The sequence below is a fragment of the Melospiza georgiana genome, chromosome 2, assembly GCF_028018845.1.
Source record: "Melospiza georgiana isolate bMelGeo1 chromosome 2, bMelGeo1.pri, whole genome shotgun sequence".
Taxonomy (NCBI): domain Eukaryota; kingdom Metazoa; phylum Chordata; class Aves; order Passeriformes; family Passerellidae; genus Melospiza; species Melospiza georgiana.
The window spans coordinates 45788224-45805644 of NC_080431.1; the positions used below are offsets into that span (position 1 = coordinate 45788224).

At 35.9% G+C, this 17421-nt stretch overlaps 1 protein-coding gene across 4 annotated transcripts in view; it reads left to right on the forward strand.

The window, feature by feature from the left end:
- The window catches only part of PCDH9 (protocadherin 9), a 671931-nt gene extending 664503 nt beyond the window's left edge, over positions 1–7428 (forward strand). For all 4 annotated transcript variants that reach the window (XM_058045079.1, XM_058045082.1, XM_058045080.1 and 1 more), the window contains one exon: positions 4101–7428. In XM_058045079.1, the coding sequence (XP_057901062.1) occupies positions 4101–4474 (374 nt within the window). In that variant the 3' untranslated portion in view covers positions 4475–7428. The remainder of the gene's footprint in view (positions 1–4100) is intronic.
- Positions 7429–17421: the final 9993 nt, after the last annotated feature.

A 17421-nucleotide genomic window follows, 5' to 3' on the forward strand; every position in this document is an offset into this window, starting at 1 on the left:
CACTTATAAAATTAAAGCAGCAGGAACAGGTTTTTAAGTGGTGTCATTGTATGTGGTAATGAAACAATTTTAGAAAATTGGGTGAAAACTATTGTTCAGCTGTGGTGGAGGAGAAAGATAATTACCATTAAGGCAACATTATGGCTTTCTCAATACATAGCAGCCAACTCTTCAGTCACACTATCCCCAGAAAAATCTCTCTCTTATCATATTGCTTATGATCATTACACTTTATGTTGCTAAATAGCAACCTGAATGATAAAGAGTCTTAGAAAAGAACAAATTTTTTGATTGAGAATATAATAAAACAAAACAGAAACTCAAAAACCTAATTGTGAAAACAGTCTTTTTGTTTTTTTTTTTTTTTTTTGTGGGTGAGATCCTTTCTTTTTTTCTTTTCATCTTTTTCTTTTATCCCACAGTAGAAAATTTGTAGAATACCCTAAATCATGATTGTCACCATTATTAGCAACAATATTTACCAAGCAATTTTGGTTTATCTAAAGGCCTTAACTGGAGATAGCTATGGCAGGCACCACACATGTTATGAATGAAGCTGCCTTTTTCCTCAATAAGTAAACATGACCATTCCCTTTAGTAGCTTAAAATTATTCTAACAATTCGCATTTCTAAAAAAAATCACTTTGTGGGTTTCTTTTTCTCTTGTGATGGCTCAAACCAAAAGTAAATAAAAATATAATTCTTAGTTATATATTAGATCTGGCCTTGAAAGGCATTTTTTAACTTAAACCTCACAATATTTTAGTAAGGCAAGTAAATATTCCCTGCATTTTACAGATTGGAAGGCATGAGACAGAGGACTGGATAATATGCATACATCTTTCAGTAGGAGTCTGAACCTCTTCTCAATTCTGGGCATTCTTACATACAGGCATATGTAGAGGTGTGTGCAGACTGTAACATAGCTCACAGCTGTTTGAACAGTTATACAGCTAAAAGAAGTGTCCTTCAGGTGTTCCCTGAGATTCCCAATCCTCTCCCAAAAGGAGAGTGTCTCAGTCTGTCTACAGCTGTCACTTAGTGTGACCAACATCCATATCAAAATTGTAATTGGCTGCTATAAGGACTGCATGATCTTGCCTTTGATTGACATCTCTGCACAGGGAAGGTTGATCGGGGGAAGACTCTCACACAACAATTAATTTTCCAGGTCTAAGTTGGACAGTGGTATTTTGTTAAACTGAAAAGCACCCAAGGAACAATTCTTGCACTGGCAATCATCTCAGCATTGTTATCCCATTCCTGTCTGCTGCTCACAGTAGCTGCAGATATCTGAATATTCCAGTGCTCTCCAGAAAGTCTATCAGCTTAGAGATGGCTAAAGCAAAGGATGCTTAAAATTCATTCCAAGTTGAACAGCATTAACTGCCTACCACTACATTTATTGTTACTACAGAAAGCAAAATACATGAAGTAAATCTTCCAAAGAGTTTGTCATGTAGCTTATAGGGCCTCATGTATATTTATTCTTAACTAAAATCAGCTGATTGGTCATTTAAATTTTAAATGGAAATGATAGACTTATCTCAAAATTTATTTAACTAAACAGAAAAAGTAACCTATCTCCTGCAGAACTATCATACTGAAGGCTCTCCTGTTATCCTTTTGTTCCACTGCATATTGGAAGCTCAGAGTAGATGCACCAGCCTTCTTAAAAAGTGTAATTCTGTGGCAAAATGTTTTCTTTCTATTTTGAAAGTTTTAATGTCTGCAAAACATTTATTTTTCTTTCTTGTTCAATAAAATAGTAGTTTACTGGGAGAGTAGGCAGATTGAAAATAGTTCTGCCACTTCTCACCTTTTTTTCTCTGAAATGGGAAAAAAACTAAAACTGAACTTTAATTGGCAGCTAAAAAAAATTAGAAGTCAGCTTTTAACATGTGGATTAATTTTTGGAAAAGTGAACAATGTACTGTGAGTCCTTTCTTTACTTATAATTGCTTTGGTTTGGATTTATTTCTCTCTAAGTGCCTGCCTCAGTTTGGTTAGAACTTCATAATACAGGATCACAAGAGTTTTACAGAAAAAAAAAGAAAAAAACCACCTCTCTTTCAGGTCTCATTTTAGAATTGTGGTTCATGGTTCTCATTGAAATCTCTGCTTAGATCCTACTTTACAGTTGCTTTTTTCTTTTTTCTTAATGATTTTGGTTTAATTATATCACCTTGTATTGATCTAAATGGAAGAAAGCATTGATTCTATACATTTTTCATGTTCTAGTTTTCAGAAATAGGACACATTCTTATGTGGGAAATTCAGTAGCAACTTTTATTATTGCTTACGTTATAATAGCTTATTATATTCTGTCACATCAACAGAGGACCCCATATTCTCTAGTTATTCAAAAAGAGTTGTTGCTCAGAGATAAGAAGGTTAGCTAATTACTAATATAACACGTGGAAATATGCCTGATGTTTTCTTTTTTTATATCTGTGTTTAAAAGCGGTTGGAAATGAATAGGAGTTTCCATTAAATTAATTGATTTAATTTCAGTGTTCAGAAAAAGATGTTAGTAAGCATAATTTATTGTATATGCATGGAGTACAAGAGAACAAAAATATTCTTTGGCATTTTAACAGAGAAATCTTTGTTAGACTGTCTTCACTTATCATTTTGAGTTTCAATTACATTATTATTAAGATGCTCTTTTATTTCCTGATACATTGCTGACATTTTTCTTCTGATTAGTAACTTTGCTATTCATGCCTACTTGCTAATGTTCTTTCTCAAAAATCAATCTATAATTTCCTTCCTGTCACTGGGCTGGTTAATCAAGGAAATATGTCTCCTTAACTCTTCAAATGTTTTCACTACTAGCCCATGGATTTAGTCTGAAGTCAAGAAAAGACATCTCAAAATTCTTGCTCAAAATTAAACACAGCAATGACTTCTGGCAAAGAATATCCCAGACACTGAGAAATATCTAACAAAAATAGACAAAGTGATTTTTCTGCCTTTTTCTTGGCTTGACTATCCTTATACAACCAGGCTGAGCAGATGAGCAAATTAAGTAATTTAAAAATGCAGTAAGACTGAGAGGAATTTAGTGTTGCTGAAGGCATGGGTGACCCGTCTGCTTGATTGCGAGAGGCCTGCAGCTGGCCTGCTGTGTCCTCAACAGTGTGTGAAAAGTTACATAGATATTTAATATGCATAGTACTTCAACAACCTTCATTTCTGTCTCCTGTGGTCTTATATTTCTAGCTTACAAAGAATTATGAGAACATTTCTTTTTAAAGTGCCAGATTTACATAAGAATTTTTTTTTCCCCTTGACTTTTATGATTGTATCTGTGGAGCATCTGAGATGTGTTGAATGGTCAGAAAAGTTACAGATTTTGTTCTCTCTCTCAATGCAATGTTTTGAATTGCTTACTGGTTTCATAGTAAATCAAGAAAATTTAACTTGTTCTTACTTGTTGAGACTATACATTGGAGTGCGCATCCACTGGGTAGATACCTAGAACTGTGCCTCAAGCTGTGTTTGTAAAGCAGTAAATATTAGAATAATCCTGTGTACAGCACATTCCTTTGGGCAATCCTGTTTTTGGATAGTGCAGATGTTTCTCAGTTTGCGGTAGGCTGTTAATTCACCAAGGTTCTTCAGGAGTAAATTGAATTGAAAGCAGAACAGAATACATCCAAATAACAGGCCCTAAAAAGCATTAATTCTCACTCAGAATCTGTAAGGGTAGGTTTACTTCCTTGGATGTTTTCACTTACCTAGCTCTATTTTTTGATATGACTTAGAATAAAGGAGTTAAGTTTATCCGTAGTAGGATCCGAGATCAGTAGCATAGGGATAATTGAACTGATTCTCCACTTCTGGAAACTAGGCAGGTACCATATACAGGGAGTATACGCCCTACAAAGCAACTAATCTCTAACAGAATGAAAATGTATGTAGAATTTACCAGCATAATATTTGGTTGTGGGATCATTGTTAGTTTTCTCCTGAGGTATATGTATATTTGTTTATATATGTTTATATTTGTTTAATGACAAATATCAAAATCTAATATTATGTCCTTTTTTTTCCCCCTTTCTCCCCTTTTTTCTTTTTGTGTTTGTCTTCTACAGATGGGCCTCTTGGTCCACGAGGATTAGCTGAAGCTACAGAGATGTGTACTCAAGAATGCCTGGTTTTGGGTCACTCAGACAACTGTTGGATGCCTCCTAGCTTAGGCCCATACCAACAGCCAAAGTCTCCTCTCTCCACCTTTGCACCTCAGAAGGAATGGGTTAAGAAGGACAAACTAGTTAATGGACACACATTGACCAGGACCTGGAAAGAAGATAGCAACAGAAACCAGTTCAATGATCGAAAGCAGTATGGTTCCAGTGAGGGCCATTTCAACACTGGCAACCACATCACTGACATTCCTTTGGCCAACTTGAAGTCTTATAAACAGGCCCCAGGATCTGTGGAGAGTCCAAAGGAGCACCAGCTATAAGAAATGGTTACTTTGGACCAATGACTTTAGCTTACTTAGACTTGCTAATACTATGTGTGTGTCAGAGCTTTATGTACTGGGTAGACCTCTAGAACTATGCTTCACCTAGCAGAGATATTCATATCTTTATGTTAGCACCGTGGAAGGTATGATGTCCTGCAACATGAAAGAGTGTTTCTACTAGTTGTGTGGTTTTATTAAATAGACATGATTAAAGTCTGCAGAGATCTCTCCAGTTTGAAAATATACTTTTTTGTTTCTTTGGTTTTTGACCCTGGACTGCTGCTATGAACAAAAGAAGATGCATTTGGAGAGTGAGAGAGTGCGAAAGCTCAGTGGATCGCAAAGATTGAAAAGCATATCCAGTTAGAAAATTGTGCTTTTGTTGTCATTGATCTATGCTGGGACTGTTATACTTGAGATCATATTGCAAACAATTGAAGCTGTAAACATTAAACCTATTGTGCTATTAACAATGTTAGTGGACACTTGTAAGTCAATCAGCGTTCAAATACTTGTAAATAGCAACAATTATTACTTACGATTTTTGTGTACTTATAATGTTCACTTGAAAAGATACTGTAGCATATTTCTGTGTTTCACAGTTGCTTTTTAATTTCTTTCATTTGCTTTCTTGTTTTGCTTTTATTTTCAGTGATGGTGTTTCTGTGTTAGTAGTCTGTCTGACACACAATGTTCCAAGAAACTCAAGCCACTTGTATTAAAAGTGAAAAAAAGTGATGGGGTAGGAAGAAAGGTTGTTTGTAGAAAAGGAAAAAACCCTTTTTTCTATGTAGTAGCAAATGATGCCAGCATTCAGTTAGAATTTCTTTTTTTTTCCAATTTTTTTTAATATTAAGAAATGAAAGGACTGGTGTAAGGGCTTAAAAACTTAGCAATTTTTTGTTTAATTTCCATTCTGTTTCATAAAACAGGGAAATTGCAAAACAGAAGAATATTTAAATGTGTGGTGGTAGGCAAGGGAGAAGGCTATTTGTTTGGGATCCTTGAGCAAAATACTTATATTCCATCATTTAATGAGTGGTAGCTGATGTTGATCCCACCTGAAATACATGGGGGAAATTCTGCAGGAGCAAAATACAATAATAATGTTTTTCCAGTAGGGCAGGTGTGTGTCTATATCTAAGACAGTTTGTATTGCTGAAACAGCAGCATTTGTGTTGATCTTCATCTGCGTTAACGTTGTAGTAACACGAGTGTTTTTAGACCATAGCCACAGAATATTTAATGTGTTGTGCCTTCATGATGTAACAGAGCATTCTCCTGGTAGGCTAGTTGGGGAAACTAAAGGGTTAAATCTCTAATTATTGCTGTTTAGCTGTTTGTTATCATAGTTGGTCAATGCCTGGCAGGTACCAGTATCATGTCACCTCAGTCAAAATCAGCAGAGTGACTCCTAATGTTAGTAAGATCTAAGTTGCACGCAAAGCAAATCCAAATCCAAAACATTTTTAATGGTTTTTGTTAAGGCATGAAAGATGATTTACACAAATAAATAGCATGCAAAAAAGTCCTTACAGAAAAAAGCAAGTTACTTATGCCACAGTGAAACATCAGTCTTAAAGTAACAAATTTAGCTAATCTGAAGGTGATTTTATTTTTAACAAAAAATACCAGAATCTTTTTGTTTCTTTCTTTATTCTTTTGTATATAGCAGTTCGCTTTTATTTTTTCCTCCACAGTAAAAAAGGCTTAAAAATGGGTTAGGGGTGCATTGCTTATTGCAGTACTTATGTCAGTTTGTGAGGGGTGTTTGATGACTTTGACAGAATAAATATCTAACCAGTTATCCTTGTTACTGCTTTGCCAGTTCAACATTATTTAGTTATTCAGCTTTTGCAATAAATGTTCTGAATTTCTGATTGTGTTGTGTTAGTTCTTGGGCAGATTCCTAAGGGACTTTATTCCTGTTAATTTCTCTTTCCTTCTGTTATTTTTGGTTGATTTGTTTCTTTACTTCATTCTGATTTTCTGAGTTATTTTTTGAAGCATACCATGGTCCATTAAGTTCATATTTATCTATATGTGTAGGACTGGAGTATACAGCAAATGATAAAACCTGAGGGCTACATTCTGGCATTCCTGTGTAAGTAGGCACTTATTAAAAATTAGTTATTTGACTTGAGTAAAGTTTTATTTACTCAGTTCAAGGATGACAGAATCTAGCCCACATTTGTTAGGCCTATATGGGCATGTGGAATTAGCATCCTTGCATGAATCTCTGTAAAAGTACAGGAGTAGCATATAGGAAATACAGCACTTGCCACACTTTGATCTTTCTTTTGAGAGTAGAATTAAGTCATATCAAAATACAGTAAATTCTTTCCTACAAGGAAAATTTGAGTAGTTGCATAATAATTTTTGTTGCAGCACAGGTAAAAAAACAAACAAAACAAAAGAAAATGCTGAACAACCTTGAAAAATATATATCAATAAGAGTAGCTATTTTTGAACATGCTGAGTTTCAAAGCAGAGATGCACTGAGTTCTATATTAAAACCAGAAATACAACAATTATTTGAAAACTCAAATAGCCCCAACCAGTTTAAATTACAAATGCCTTTTTAAACAGAATATATTTGAAAATATTTCTATCATGTGCAGAAAATAAAATAAGTGATTGTTGCTGCAAAAAGAGAACTGTAGTCTGTTCCAACCTTCAATACTTTGTCCTATTATCAACCTGTGCAGGAGGAGCTAAAACAAATTGGTTTCAATTGCTAGGCAGGTGAAAATTTTCTTATCTAATTTTCCCAAAATCTGTGCCATTTTAGAATTTTAAGACCTTACCCAGCTTTGAAAAGGTTATTAAATAAAAAAGATGGGAGATGTAGAAAGTTGAGAAAGAAAGAAAAAAGAGAGCAAGAGAGAAAGAGACAGGAAGGAAGGAAGGAAGGAAGGAAGGAAGGAAGGAAGGAAGGAAGGAAGGAAGGAAGGAAGGAAGGAAGGAAGGAAGGAAGGAAGGAAGGAAGGAAGGAAGGAAGGAAGGAAGGAAGGAAGGAAGGAAGGAAGGAAGGAAGGAAGGAAGGAAGGAAGGAAGGAAGGAAGGAAGGAAGGAAGGAAGGAAGGAAGGAAGGAAGGAAGGAAGGAAGGAAGGAAGGAAGGAAGGAAGGAAATATCTGCAGTACTGAGAACTGCATCTTAATTCCATTTAAGCTAAATTAATGTTTCCCAGATGTTTCCACAGAATTTAAAATTAACTCTAAACATGTATTTAGTAAGTGCCATTCATTCGCAACCATTTGGTTGGCTTAATCAATGGTAGTACTGCTATTGTCTAAAACTCAGGAAGAAAAAAAAAGGGAAAAAAAAAGAAAAAAGGAAAAACCCTTCAAGAATTCTGTGATATCTCAGATGAGGACCTTTAAAAAAATTTAAAATTCCACTGCATGCAATGAGATGACAACTGAGTATTGGTGACTATTCAATTTTACTATCTTTGAGGCTAAATATTACTTAAAATTATTCATAACCTGTCATGTTACAGATGCTTCTCTGAAGTGAGTTCTGGCTTTTTTGCTTTCCTTCAGACAGTGTCTTTTATTTATTTATTTAGTAATGCACACACTTAAAAGGCTGCTAAAAATGTTTGCCAAATATTTTTTCATTTTTCATATTTTTGTTGTCACTGACCAAATCCCTTAGTCCAAACAGAAAATTGAAAGTATGCATAGGCATAGTTACTTAGTCCTACTTATTCTGATGCTGTGCCAATTCTTACTGAAGACAGAACCACTTAAAAAAAAATCAACAAAAAACCCAAAAAAACAACAGAGAGTTTAGACTTGAACTGTGAAACATTTTCTAATTATTTAAGTAGTGATGTACTAGAACAGATTGCCTAGAGATGGGCTTGGTACTTTGAGGAATAGAAAGGAAAAGTAGCTATCAATACATGGGGATTTTTTGTCAGAGGGAGCAGATGGATTAGATGCCTTCTTGAGATCCTTAACAGATGATTTGACTTGCAGAAAAAGTCACATCATGGTATGACTGAGCCCCACAGCATGATAAGGTCATATGAAAGAAAAAATTTTATACTGTATATTTTCAGAAAGAAATAGGTTAATAAATTGCCTACTCAATGCCCTTTGCTGGAGTTCACTTGGAACTCTGTGGAGCACTGTGTGAATGCTGACAAAGAAATAAATGGAACAGAATTAGGAGTATGCAGTATACATCAATTTTAACAAATATGTATAAAGAAAATGATATTCACATTCCTTGCTTAATGTGGTTATTACCTTAATGAGTTATTATAAAGATTCAAGATCAGAAAAAATCATAAGGACTTTATCATAGGGTACAGTAAAATAATGGAGAAACTTAGGAAACTTTGGATACATAAATGTCACAAATGCAGGAGATGTATATCTGTGTTCAAGAGCAGGTGTGATAAAGACTAATGTAGCTGACATGAGAAAACAAATAAATGGGGAAAAGAAGATTGCAATATTGATCAGAAGTTGAATCTTGGGAAGTTTTAAGCAAAGGGAAACATTAGTTGCTTTAATGAAATAGAAGATATAGTGAAAATCATGGAATGTGGCAGTAGGAGACCCACAGGCCATAGACTCATAGCATCCCAAAACACACAGGGGTAGGATCCAGCAGCCTTAGGCAGTTCCTCAAAGTATGTTACAAAAGTGTGCTACTGGCATGAGAGCACAGCAGTGGAGTCATGTCCAATTCAGACAGAATGACACGTTTTGATTCCCTGTGACCACAAAATATTTACCTGATTCAGATTATAAAACTTTTTATGGCATGTATCCTTGCCATAAAAACGAACAAATAAGCAGTAAGAGTTCTCTACAGGACATGTCCTCACATGAGCCAGTTCAGACTGTAAAATCAACTCAGCACTCACAGCTCCATTTTTCCCATTTAATACACTTCGTTTGTGGAACTGTGTTCCAAAGTCTTGACTTTAATTAATTAACATGCTTGTAATAATTTCTGCTGTGATGAAAAACTCCAAAAAGGGGACCAGCTCTAGAGCACAGAAAGGCATTTTAATATACAGAGAACATGATACAACCCAACCCAGAGGTGTAAATCGGCTCAGTATATCACAAATAGTTGAGCTGTAACTCAATTAATGTTTGTTTTATTAACCTGCACTGCTCACCCCCTTAGTGGACACATCCATCAAATATAACTACCCTCTAATCTAAAACCGCCTCTGACTTTTCTTCTTGTTCCAAAAAGAGACTCTCATTGGTAGATGCTTACTTGCAAAAAATATGAGATGCCCTTTTTTCACACAACATTTGAGTTTCAGTTTAAGTTCTTTGAAATGTAATACTTTATTTAACACATCTGCTTCTGTTATAAAATACTTTAGCAATATATATGTATATATAAATTATGAGAGTCCATTCTATACTTTGTTTTCAACCAGTTGAGTTGCATGTAAGATCAGAACATAGAGGGCCAGGCTCTGATCCTTCAGGCTTTATTGAACCTCTTACAAACAAAAATATCAGGAGACGTACAATAATTATTAGCAGAAATGGCAAGTCCTTTAGTATATTATGGCCGATAGAGCAGAACAGTATATAATGATTTAGAAGAGGTAAACGTGCCATTTCCAGGTTTTTAAAGCACAATGTAGTTCACTTATAAACTGAAATAATTGCCAATAAATGAAGAATTACAAGTTTGGGTGGGGGTGGTTTTGGCTTTTTTGTTGTTGCTGTATTGTTTTGTTTTGTTTTGTTTTGTTTTGTTTTGTTTTTTTGCATTGATGCAGACACATCACTTTGCTGGATAGTAATAGAACTTTTGTGCTGACATGTACCCTCATCCTGCCAAATAATCTGTAGCTATTTTGAGATATTGAATGCACTTAATTTCTTCAGAACACAGCAGTAAGCCTCCTCTTGTAGAAGCAGTTCAGAATTTCTCAGAACTGGGTCTGCAGTGAGAAGAGTATCACAGACGTGTGTCATATGCTATGTTTTGAAGCAAGTATGCTTTTTCTAACTGCAGCATCTCATGGTTAGGTAGCAGTTTATACTGCTACCTAACTGTACAATAGCAAAAATGAGGATGTTTTTAGCTATCAAAAAGTATTTGAAATTCTCACTATATATTATGAAAAGAAAGGACTTAAAGAAAGTAATGTTCCTCATTTTCAAAAATAAGTTGTTCTTTCTTTCTTTCTTTTCTTTTTTTTTTTGACACAGCCATTCTTAAGTCCACCTGTTGTGCCTAGGTATTGCAACACATTCTAATATTGCATGGCATGTAAATAGATACCTTAATTACTCATAATGAAATTATTATATACACACATATATATATATATTATATATATATAAAAATATTATCAGTCACATAATTACTCAGTATTATTTAATGGAATTTTGGAACTATGGATTTTGTTGTTTGATGTACTTTAAACTGTATGAAGCAGCATATTATTAAGACTATCTTCACCAATGCTTTTGATTATTTATTCATTAAATAAAGTGCTTTCTTTTGCTTGTTATAATCCTGTTTGTACAACCATGTGATAATGTTAAAATGGGTAAGTACTGTACGGGAATTATAACTGTTTCTTTTCTTGTCTAAATATATACCTAAACCAATATTTATTAGTGAACTGAGTTTCATGAATGTGTCTCTTTATGTGTTTACTACCTCTTTTCACATAATGCAAATTTAAAGGGAAGCTGAGATAAAATTTCTTCGTACAACTGAGAATGCTTCAATAGCTTTGAAATGTTTTTTTGCCTTTATCCACAAGTGATATTAAGATGAGATCTGTACTTTAAATCAGATATAAAATTAATCCATAGTACAGTAGTTGTTTTATTCACTGTAGCAATCAGAAGTAAACATACATTCTTAATTTCTCAGGTAAAGACATAATAAGTCTTGGATCAGACAGGGAGAAACTCTGTACTCTAAGCACAATGTTTATAAGAGCTGATCCAACAGAACAGCTAATTTAGTCAGAAATCTGGTACACTATTCAGCTTTTTTTTCATGTATCACAGTCAGCTTTCACCTTTGCATAGTCGAAAGGATTACCAACACTGGGAACTGGTTTTGGTAAAACCTTATATATATCAAATTCAATGGGAATTTCCTAGGTTATTTTTAAAAGCCAATAGCCAGTATTTTACTGGCATTTAAAGCTGCTTTTGTTCAAAGGAAACTCATCTTCTGCTGTCATTTCATTCACTCCAAAATTCCATAGGACCCTTCCCTTCCCTTCCCTTCCCTTCCCTTCCCTTCCCTTCCCTTCCCTTCCCTTCCCTTCCCTTCCCTTCCCTTCCCTTCCCTTCCCTTCCCTTCCCTTCCCTTCCCTTCCCTTCCCTTCCCTTCCCTTCCCTTCCCTTCCCTTCCCTTCCCTTCCCTTCCCTTCCCTTCCCTTCCCTTCCCTTCCCTTCCCTTCCCTTCCCTTCCCTTCCCTTCCCTTCCCTTCCCTTCCCTTCCCTTCCCTTCCTCTCTTTTTCTGTTCCTTCACAGGAAGGGAATTGGAGGTGGGGTCTGTGCGTGGCTCTGCAGCTGTGTGACATTTGTGACATCTTGTCCTATGGGTGCTAATAGAGATAAAGGCTGTTGACCTCATTGCTCTCAGTGGAGAGCAGGAGAGAGTGTAGCAGAAAGACAGGAAAGAAATGGGATAGGAGAAGGCTGTATGCATTAGGGAAGCAGTAAATTGTAACAATGATGAGAGTAGTTTTGAGCCTTCATATCTCTCTAGCACCATAAAAAACGACCCTCCTATGTGCATAAATTTGTGTTCACACAGCATTTAATACAATTGCCTTGTGGAAAAGGGGTATCCAGAATTGTAGCAAAGCTGTACCATTCCTTTTTTTTTTTTTTTTTTCTATAGAGATCACAAGCAATGCCATGGGGTTTAAGTAAGTGAGCATTGAGTTTGACTGTTATATTTATTAAATTCTCAATATCAAATGCTTATAAAATCTTTATCTGCAGGTAATTTGCAAATAATCTGTAGGCCTAAATGATCAAGAAATTGTGTGTTACCAACCATCAAAGAAAAGAAAAAAAGACAGTACACAAAGAATTACATTCCTGAAAAACAATCCAGACTCTCCTTGCCCTCACAAAAGGGCACAGACGGTAAAGATACCAGTGTAATGCCATAAAGCAATTGGTGAATTTCTTTTCATGTGCAACATTCTACAGAAAGGTCTGGCTTATTATTATGTCTGAAGTTTAAATTAATTCAATGTAAGGTTAAATAAATCCAGTCACATAAAATCAAAATTCAATATCACATTAATAGAATTCTCTTTTTTTCTATTGCAAGTCACTATTTCATTATTATGTAACAAGCACTGCATATATCTTAGTACTGTGTAAGGAAGTTTTTTAAGAGAGCTTTCTTTAAATTTATGTATTACTTTGTGATTTTTAATTCAAGTGTAGAGTTTGTTTTCTTTTGGGAAGAGAAGGTTTGAATTCTGTTTACAATGTTCATACTTTTAATTTGGGAGGGGTTTAGATTTTTTCTTCAGGAGTATTATTTACCCTAGGGAATGACATAGTCCTGTGCTTTTTACTGCATGATCTTGCACTCTTAGGACAGTTAAGTTATCTTCAATAGGAAGTTCTTCTACATTATTGATAAAGATCATACATAATTACTGTCTACCATGTGGTGTTCAGACCCTCAGAGGAAGAAAAAGATTAAAAGGAGGCAGCTGGATAAAGACAATTGTTTTATTCACTAAAAAAATCCAAAACCAAACAACTAAACAAACAAAACCAAAAAAAAACAGCTGTACTGTGTTATGAAAGCAAAATTTATGAGCATCTATTCATTCAGTCAGAACTACCTACTTGCTGAGTCAACACACTGCTTGCTTCCTTCTTTAGGAGCAACACTGAACGAAACTGTGAACAGCTGTGCCTCACGGTGAGCCTAAACCTCATTCTTAAAACAATGTGAAAAAATGGCTCTGGAGCCCCTAGATGTATGGTTTTGAGGGAAATGAAATACTGGGTAGGTCTCTGGCTCCTTAGATTTAGGTGCATAGTTGAGCAGCCCTTTGAAATAATCTCAAGTCCCCTAAAAGGTAAACAGCTATTTTTGAAGAGCTCCTGAAAGAATCCTTTCATTCCCAAGTTTAGCCACATTAGATCTCTGCTTTATGGAGAATCATAGTGCAGAACCTGTTCCAAACTTTGCAGCTGACAGCTGCAAAGTCTCTGGATGGTCTACCACGTCAAATTACTCATCTCTAATACTGGAAACCTGAAAATCTATAGGCAGGACAACAGTGAAAAAGAAAGATTGAAGCTCAACCGATTCAAGCACCCTATGGTTCAAAAAGAAACGTTGTGGAAGAATGAGTGAAAGATGCATTTAAGATTTTTAGATTCTTATTTTCTTTATGAAATAGGTAGCTGCAGGGAAGTATATTGCTAATATTGCATTTTCTTTGGATGCCCTACTGTGTTTGGTTCAATTACCATACTAAAGGCTAAACTCAATAATTTTGCAGGCAATAATTCTACATAAATACGCATTCAATCAATATATGGTTATTGTATGAAAAGTAGTAAGAAATTGAGTTTTTCTGCATTTCTAGAATATCAAATGCATAATTACTATTTATAATAAGTTTGCAGTCACAGACTCTAATTCCTTAGTCCTGAGCAATTGCATAATTACTAATTCAACTACATTAGCATTGGGAGTAGACAGGGATGATTTCAAAAGGGATACTACTGATTTAATGAGGTCTCTGTACATTTCCAAAATTATACAAATTCTGTTTAACAGCCAGTCACTGAAGCTTTTGGGTATTTGAACCAATAAGTCAACCAACTGCCAACCAAAAGAATCATTAGAAATTAAAACAAACAGAAATGAGAATGAAATTGCATTTTTCACAATGTGAAGCTACCAAAACTCTATTTTCTGACCAGTTTCCAACAGTCTATCTAGCTTTACTGGAGAGTAGCTGCTGCTGGATCTACTGAATATCTAAAGCTGCCATTTGTGACAGTGTTTTTGTATTTTGAATATTTGTGGCATTGTGATTGTGCTAGGATAAATATGACAATAGACCAGAGTCACAGAAGGGTTATTCTGAATTCATTGCCCTTCTCTTGCATTCACCACCTCCTTTTTTCTGTGTGTGATAGACAGCAAATGATCAGATCCTGAGATTGTGGAGCTGGTATTTTGCCAAAAGTAAATAGTTGTCAGGTCTGTCTAGAAAGGAATTTGTAAAATTTTGTAATACTTGCATTTTTTTTTCTTGAAGGTATCTTTATTCTACAAAGGTCCCTGCATTAAAAGCTGCCTTTGATATCTGTGGGAGACAGATTAGCTCAAGCAGTAGTTTTCATGTTGGCGGTCATTACACCAAATAAGGATGAAAGGGTATGTCAGTCAGAGACACCACAAAATCCCTAAACTCATAGGCCCCCAAGTAATCCTGCTGTGCTACCGACAATTACTGTACACAGAGGAGGAAAGGGGGAAAAAGATTTTAATGTAAAAACATTCAGACGGCCTAAGTTATAGCATGGTAGTTGCAGATCTATCACACAGTACCCAATTGTATATCAGCACTTCCCATGGCGGACATCCATCAGTTTTAATGCATATTTTTAGTGCTTATAGTGTACATGTGAACATCTGCACACCTTCATTAATTTCTCACACATCTCCATCCAACAAGCTGCTTTTGAAATTAGGTAGATGTTGGCTTCATCAACATGTTCACTGGATAAAATAAATTAAATTCCTATTGTCAAAACAGGACACCTGAGTCTGAACTACAGGTGAATGGGGTCATCTTTGTCTCTTCCTCAGAAGTGGAGAATGGCGAGAGCACATTTGCCTTCCAGCCAACAGACCTTCTAAAGACCAGGCTGAGTGCTATGAACTGAGTTAGTGTCCTCAGATTGCTGAGCCCTGCCTAGAACAAGCAGAGGTAATATGAGAGGCAAGAACTACTTACAACTTTCTTTAGCATTCCAAACAGGAGTTATGCCATATTAATCCCCAAATGGTAAGCCTACAACCAGCTATTTTGCCACATGAACTCCTACTGCAGGGGGCTGAATGCAGCCGACGCTGTCAGACTGGGGAACACTTTTCCTAACTTCTCCTAGCCCATCCTCAAAAATCAACACATCTGTGCTGAGAGACCACTCAACACTTCACAGCTACTTCTGGGGACAACTGACCGCTACAGACAACCACAGAGAGCCCTATAATGAAAAGGATGAACATCAGAGTGCAGACCAGTGTGCAGGCTCTTCCAAGTCAGAGCATTCTGCTTCCATGAAGTATGCATATAATACTTCTCCACTAGAGAATGAAAAAATAAAATAAAAATTAGTGAAAGGTTCACCTGAGATACTTTCTCAGATAGGAAATGTATTTCTTTACAGGCTTTAATTTCTGCTGCTTGAATTCTGTGTGAAAAAAATACTTTTTCCTTCTTATATAATCTGCCCTCTTTGTTCCCACTTTTATTCCAGTAGCATTTCAGCTTTCTGGCTGCAAGGAACAGATGTCAATGTTCCTGTGTAATCTTTCCCTGTTCCTACCTATCTTTGCTCTATTGCAAAATCTCCCAGGATGCCCAGGGTAAGCGACACATTTTAGAAAATCATCAGCTTTTTAATCCTACATAACCTCTTTTTCTTCAGATTCAGACCTCTGAAACTTTTTAACTTTAAGGGAAGGACCACTTCTTTTTCCTCCTTTAGACCCTCACGTAAATCAGATTTTCTATTAATTCAGTTTTGCACAACAAACTATGTCCCAAAGACGATGTTGATCTGCTTCAACACTTGCTGTGAATTACCTTTGTGGACAGTGCCCCCACATTTTGAGGGGAAATTCTACTTTACAAGGGTGTTAAAGAGTGTACACTTGTAGGTAATTGTGTACAGCAGCTACTTCCACAAAATTTGAGGGTCTTAGAAAGGAGACAGAAAATGGAACTGTTAGAATAGGATAGGATAGGATAGGATAGGATAGGATAGGATAGGATAGGATAGGATAGGATAGGATAGGATAGGATAGGATAGGATAGGATAGGATGAGCTTGACTGTCTGTAGAGAAAGGAAGAAAAGGGAATGCGAAAATAAAGATATAATACTTAATGTTTGTGATTCCTGTAGCCAAAATCAGGATGGATAGTCTCTATGATGTCTGACAGTAAGATGCAACAGTTGGAAAGTTGTTCTGGATCATGGAAATTTTGATGCAGAAAGGTGAGGAAGAGTAGGGAGGTAACTCCAAAGAAGAAGGAATATGCAGTCCAGGTTTTAGGCTGCCAGACCCCTGTGCAGGTGTCTGGCTGTGTGTATGCTGTAAGTGAAGCTTTTCCCCAGACCTCACAAATTCCATTGGAGTTTGAGGAGGCCTGGGTGTCCTAAACACAACGATGCTCAAAAACATAAACAATCAAGCAGGATGGAAGACAACCTGATACACTTAGATAATCACTTTTTCAAACTCTGAGAAATGTAACAGCCTCTCCACCCTTGTCCGTAAGCAGCAGCTCCTCATTTCCCCATTCAAACTTTGCCCTGTCTGGCTGTATATTCTCACACAAATTCCTGTCTAACTGATCATATGAGCATCATGTTGCTAGACTGAGCCCTGAATTTTCATTAAAGCCTGTCATCTGAATGTAGTCTTTTTCTAATCTGTACCTCTTTTCTATCAGTCAGCTCCACTTCCCCCCAAGCCTATGGTCTTTGTTAAGGTTTTTAAAGTATCACTATGATTCAGATATCAAGCTAGGCATGCACGGTAGTGACTGAGAACAGAATGTGAGTGTCTCTCAAAGTTTATTTTGACAGTCTTAACTGGTACTCACAGTTCTGGCAAAGCTGATGTAAAGAGTACATAACCAGTGAAAGCATTTTATCAACAAATCTAGAAGCAGGATGTTATTTGTAAT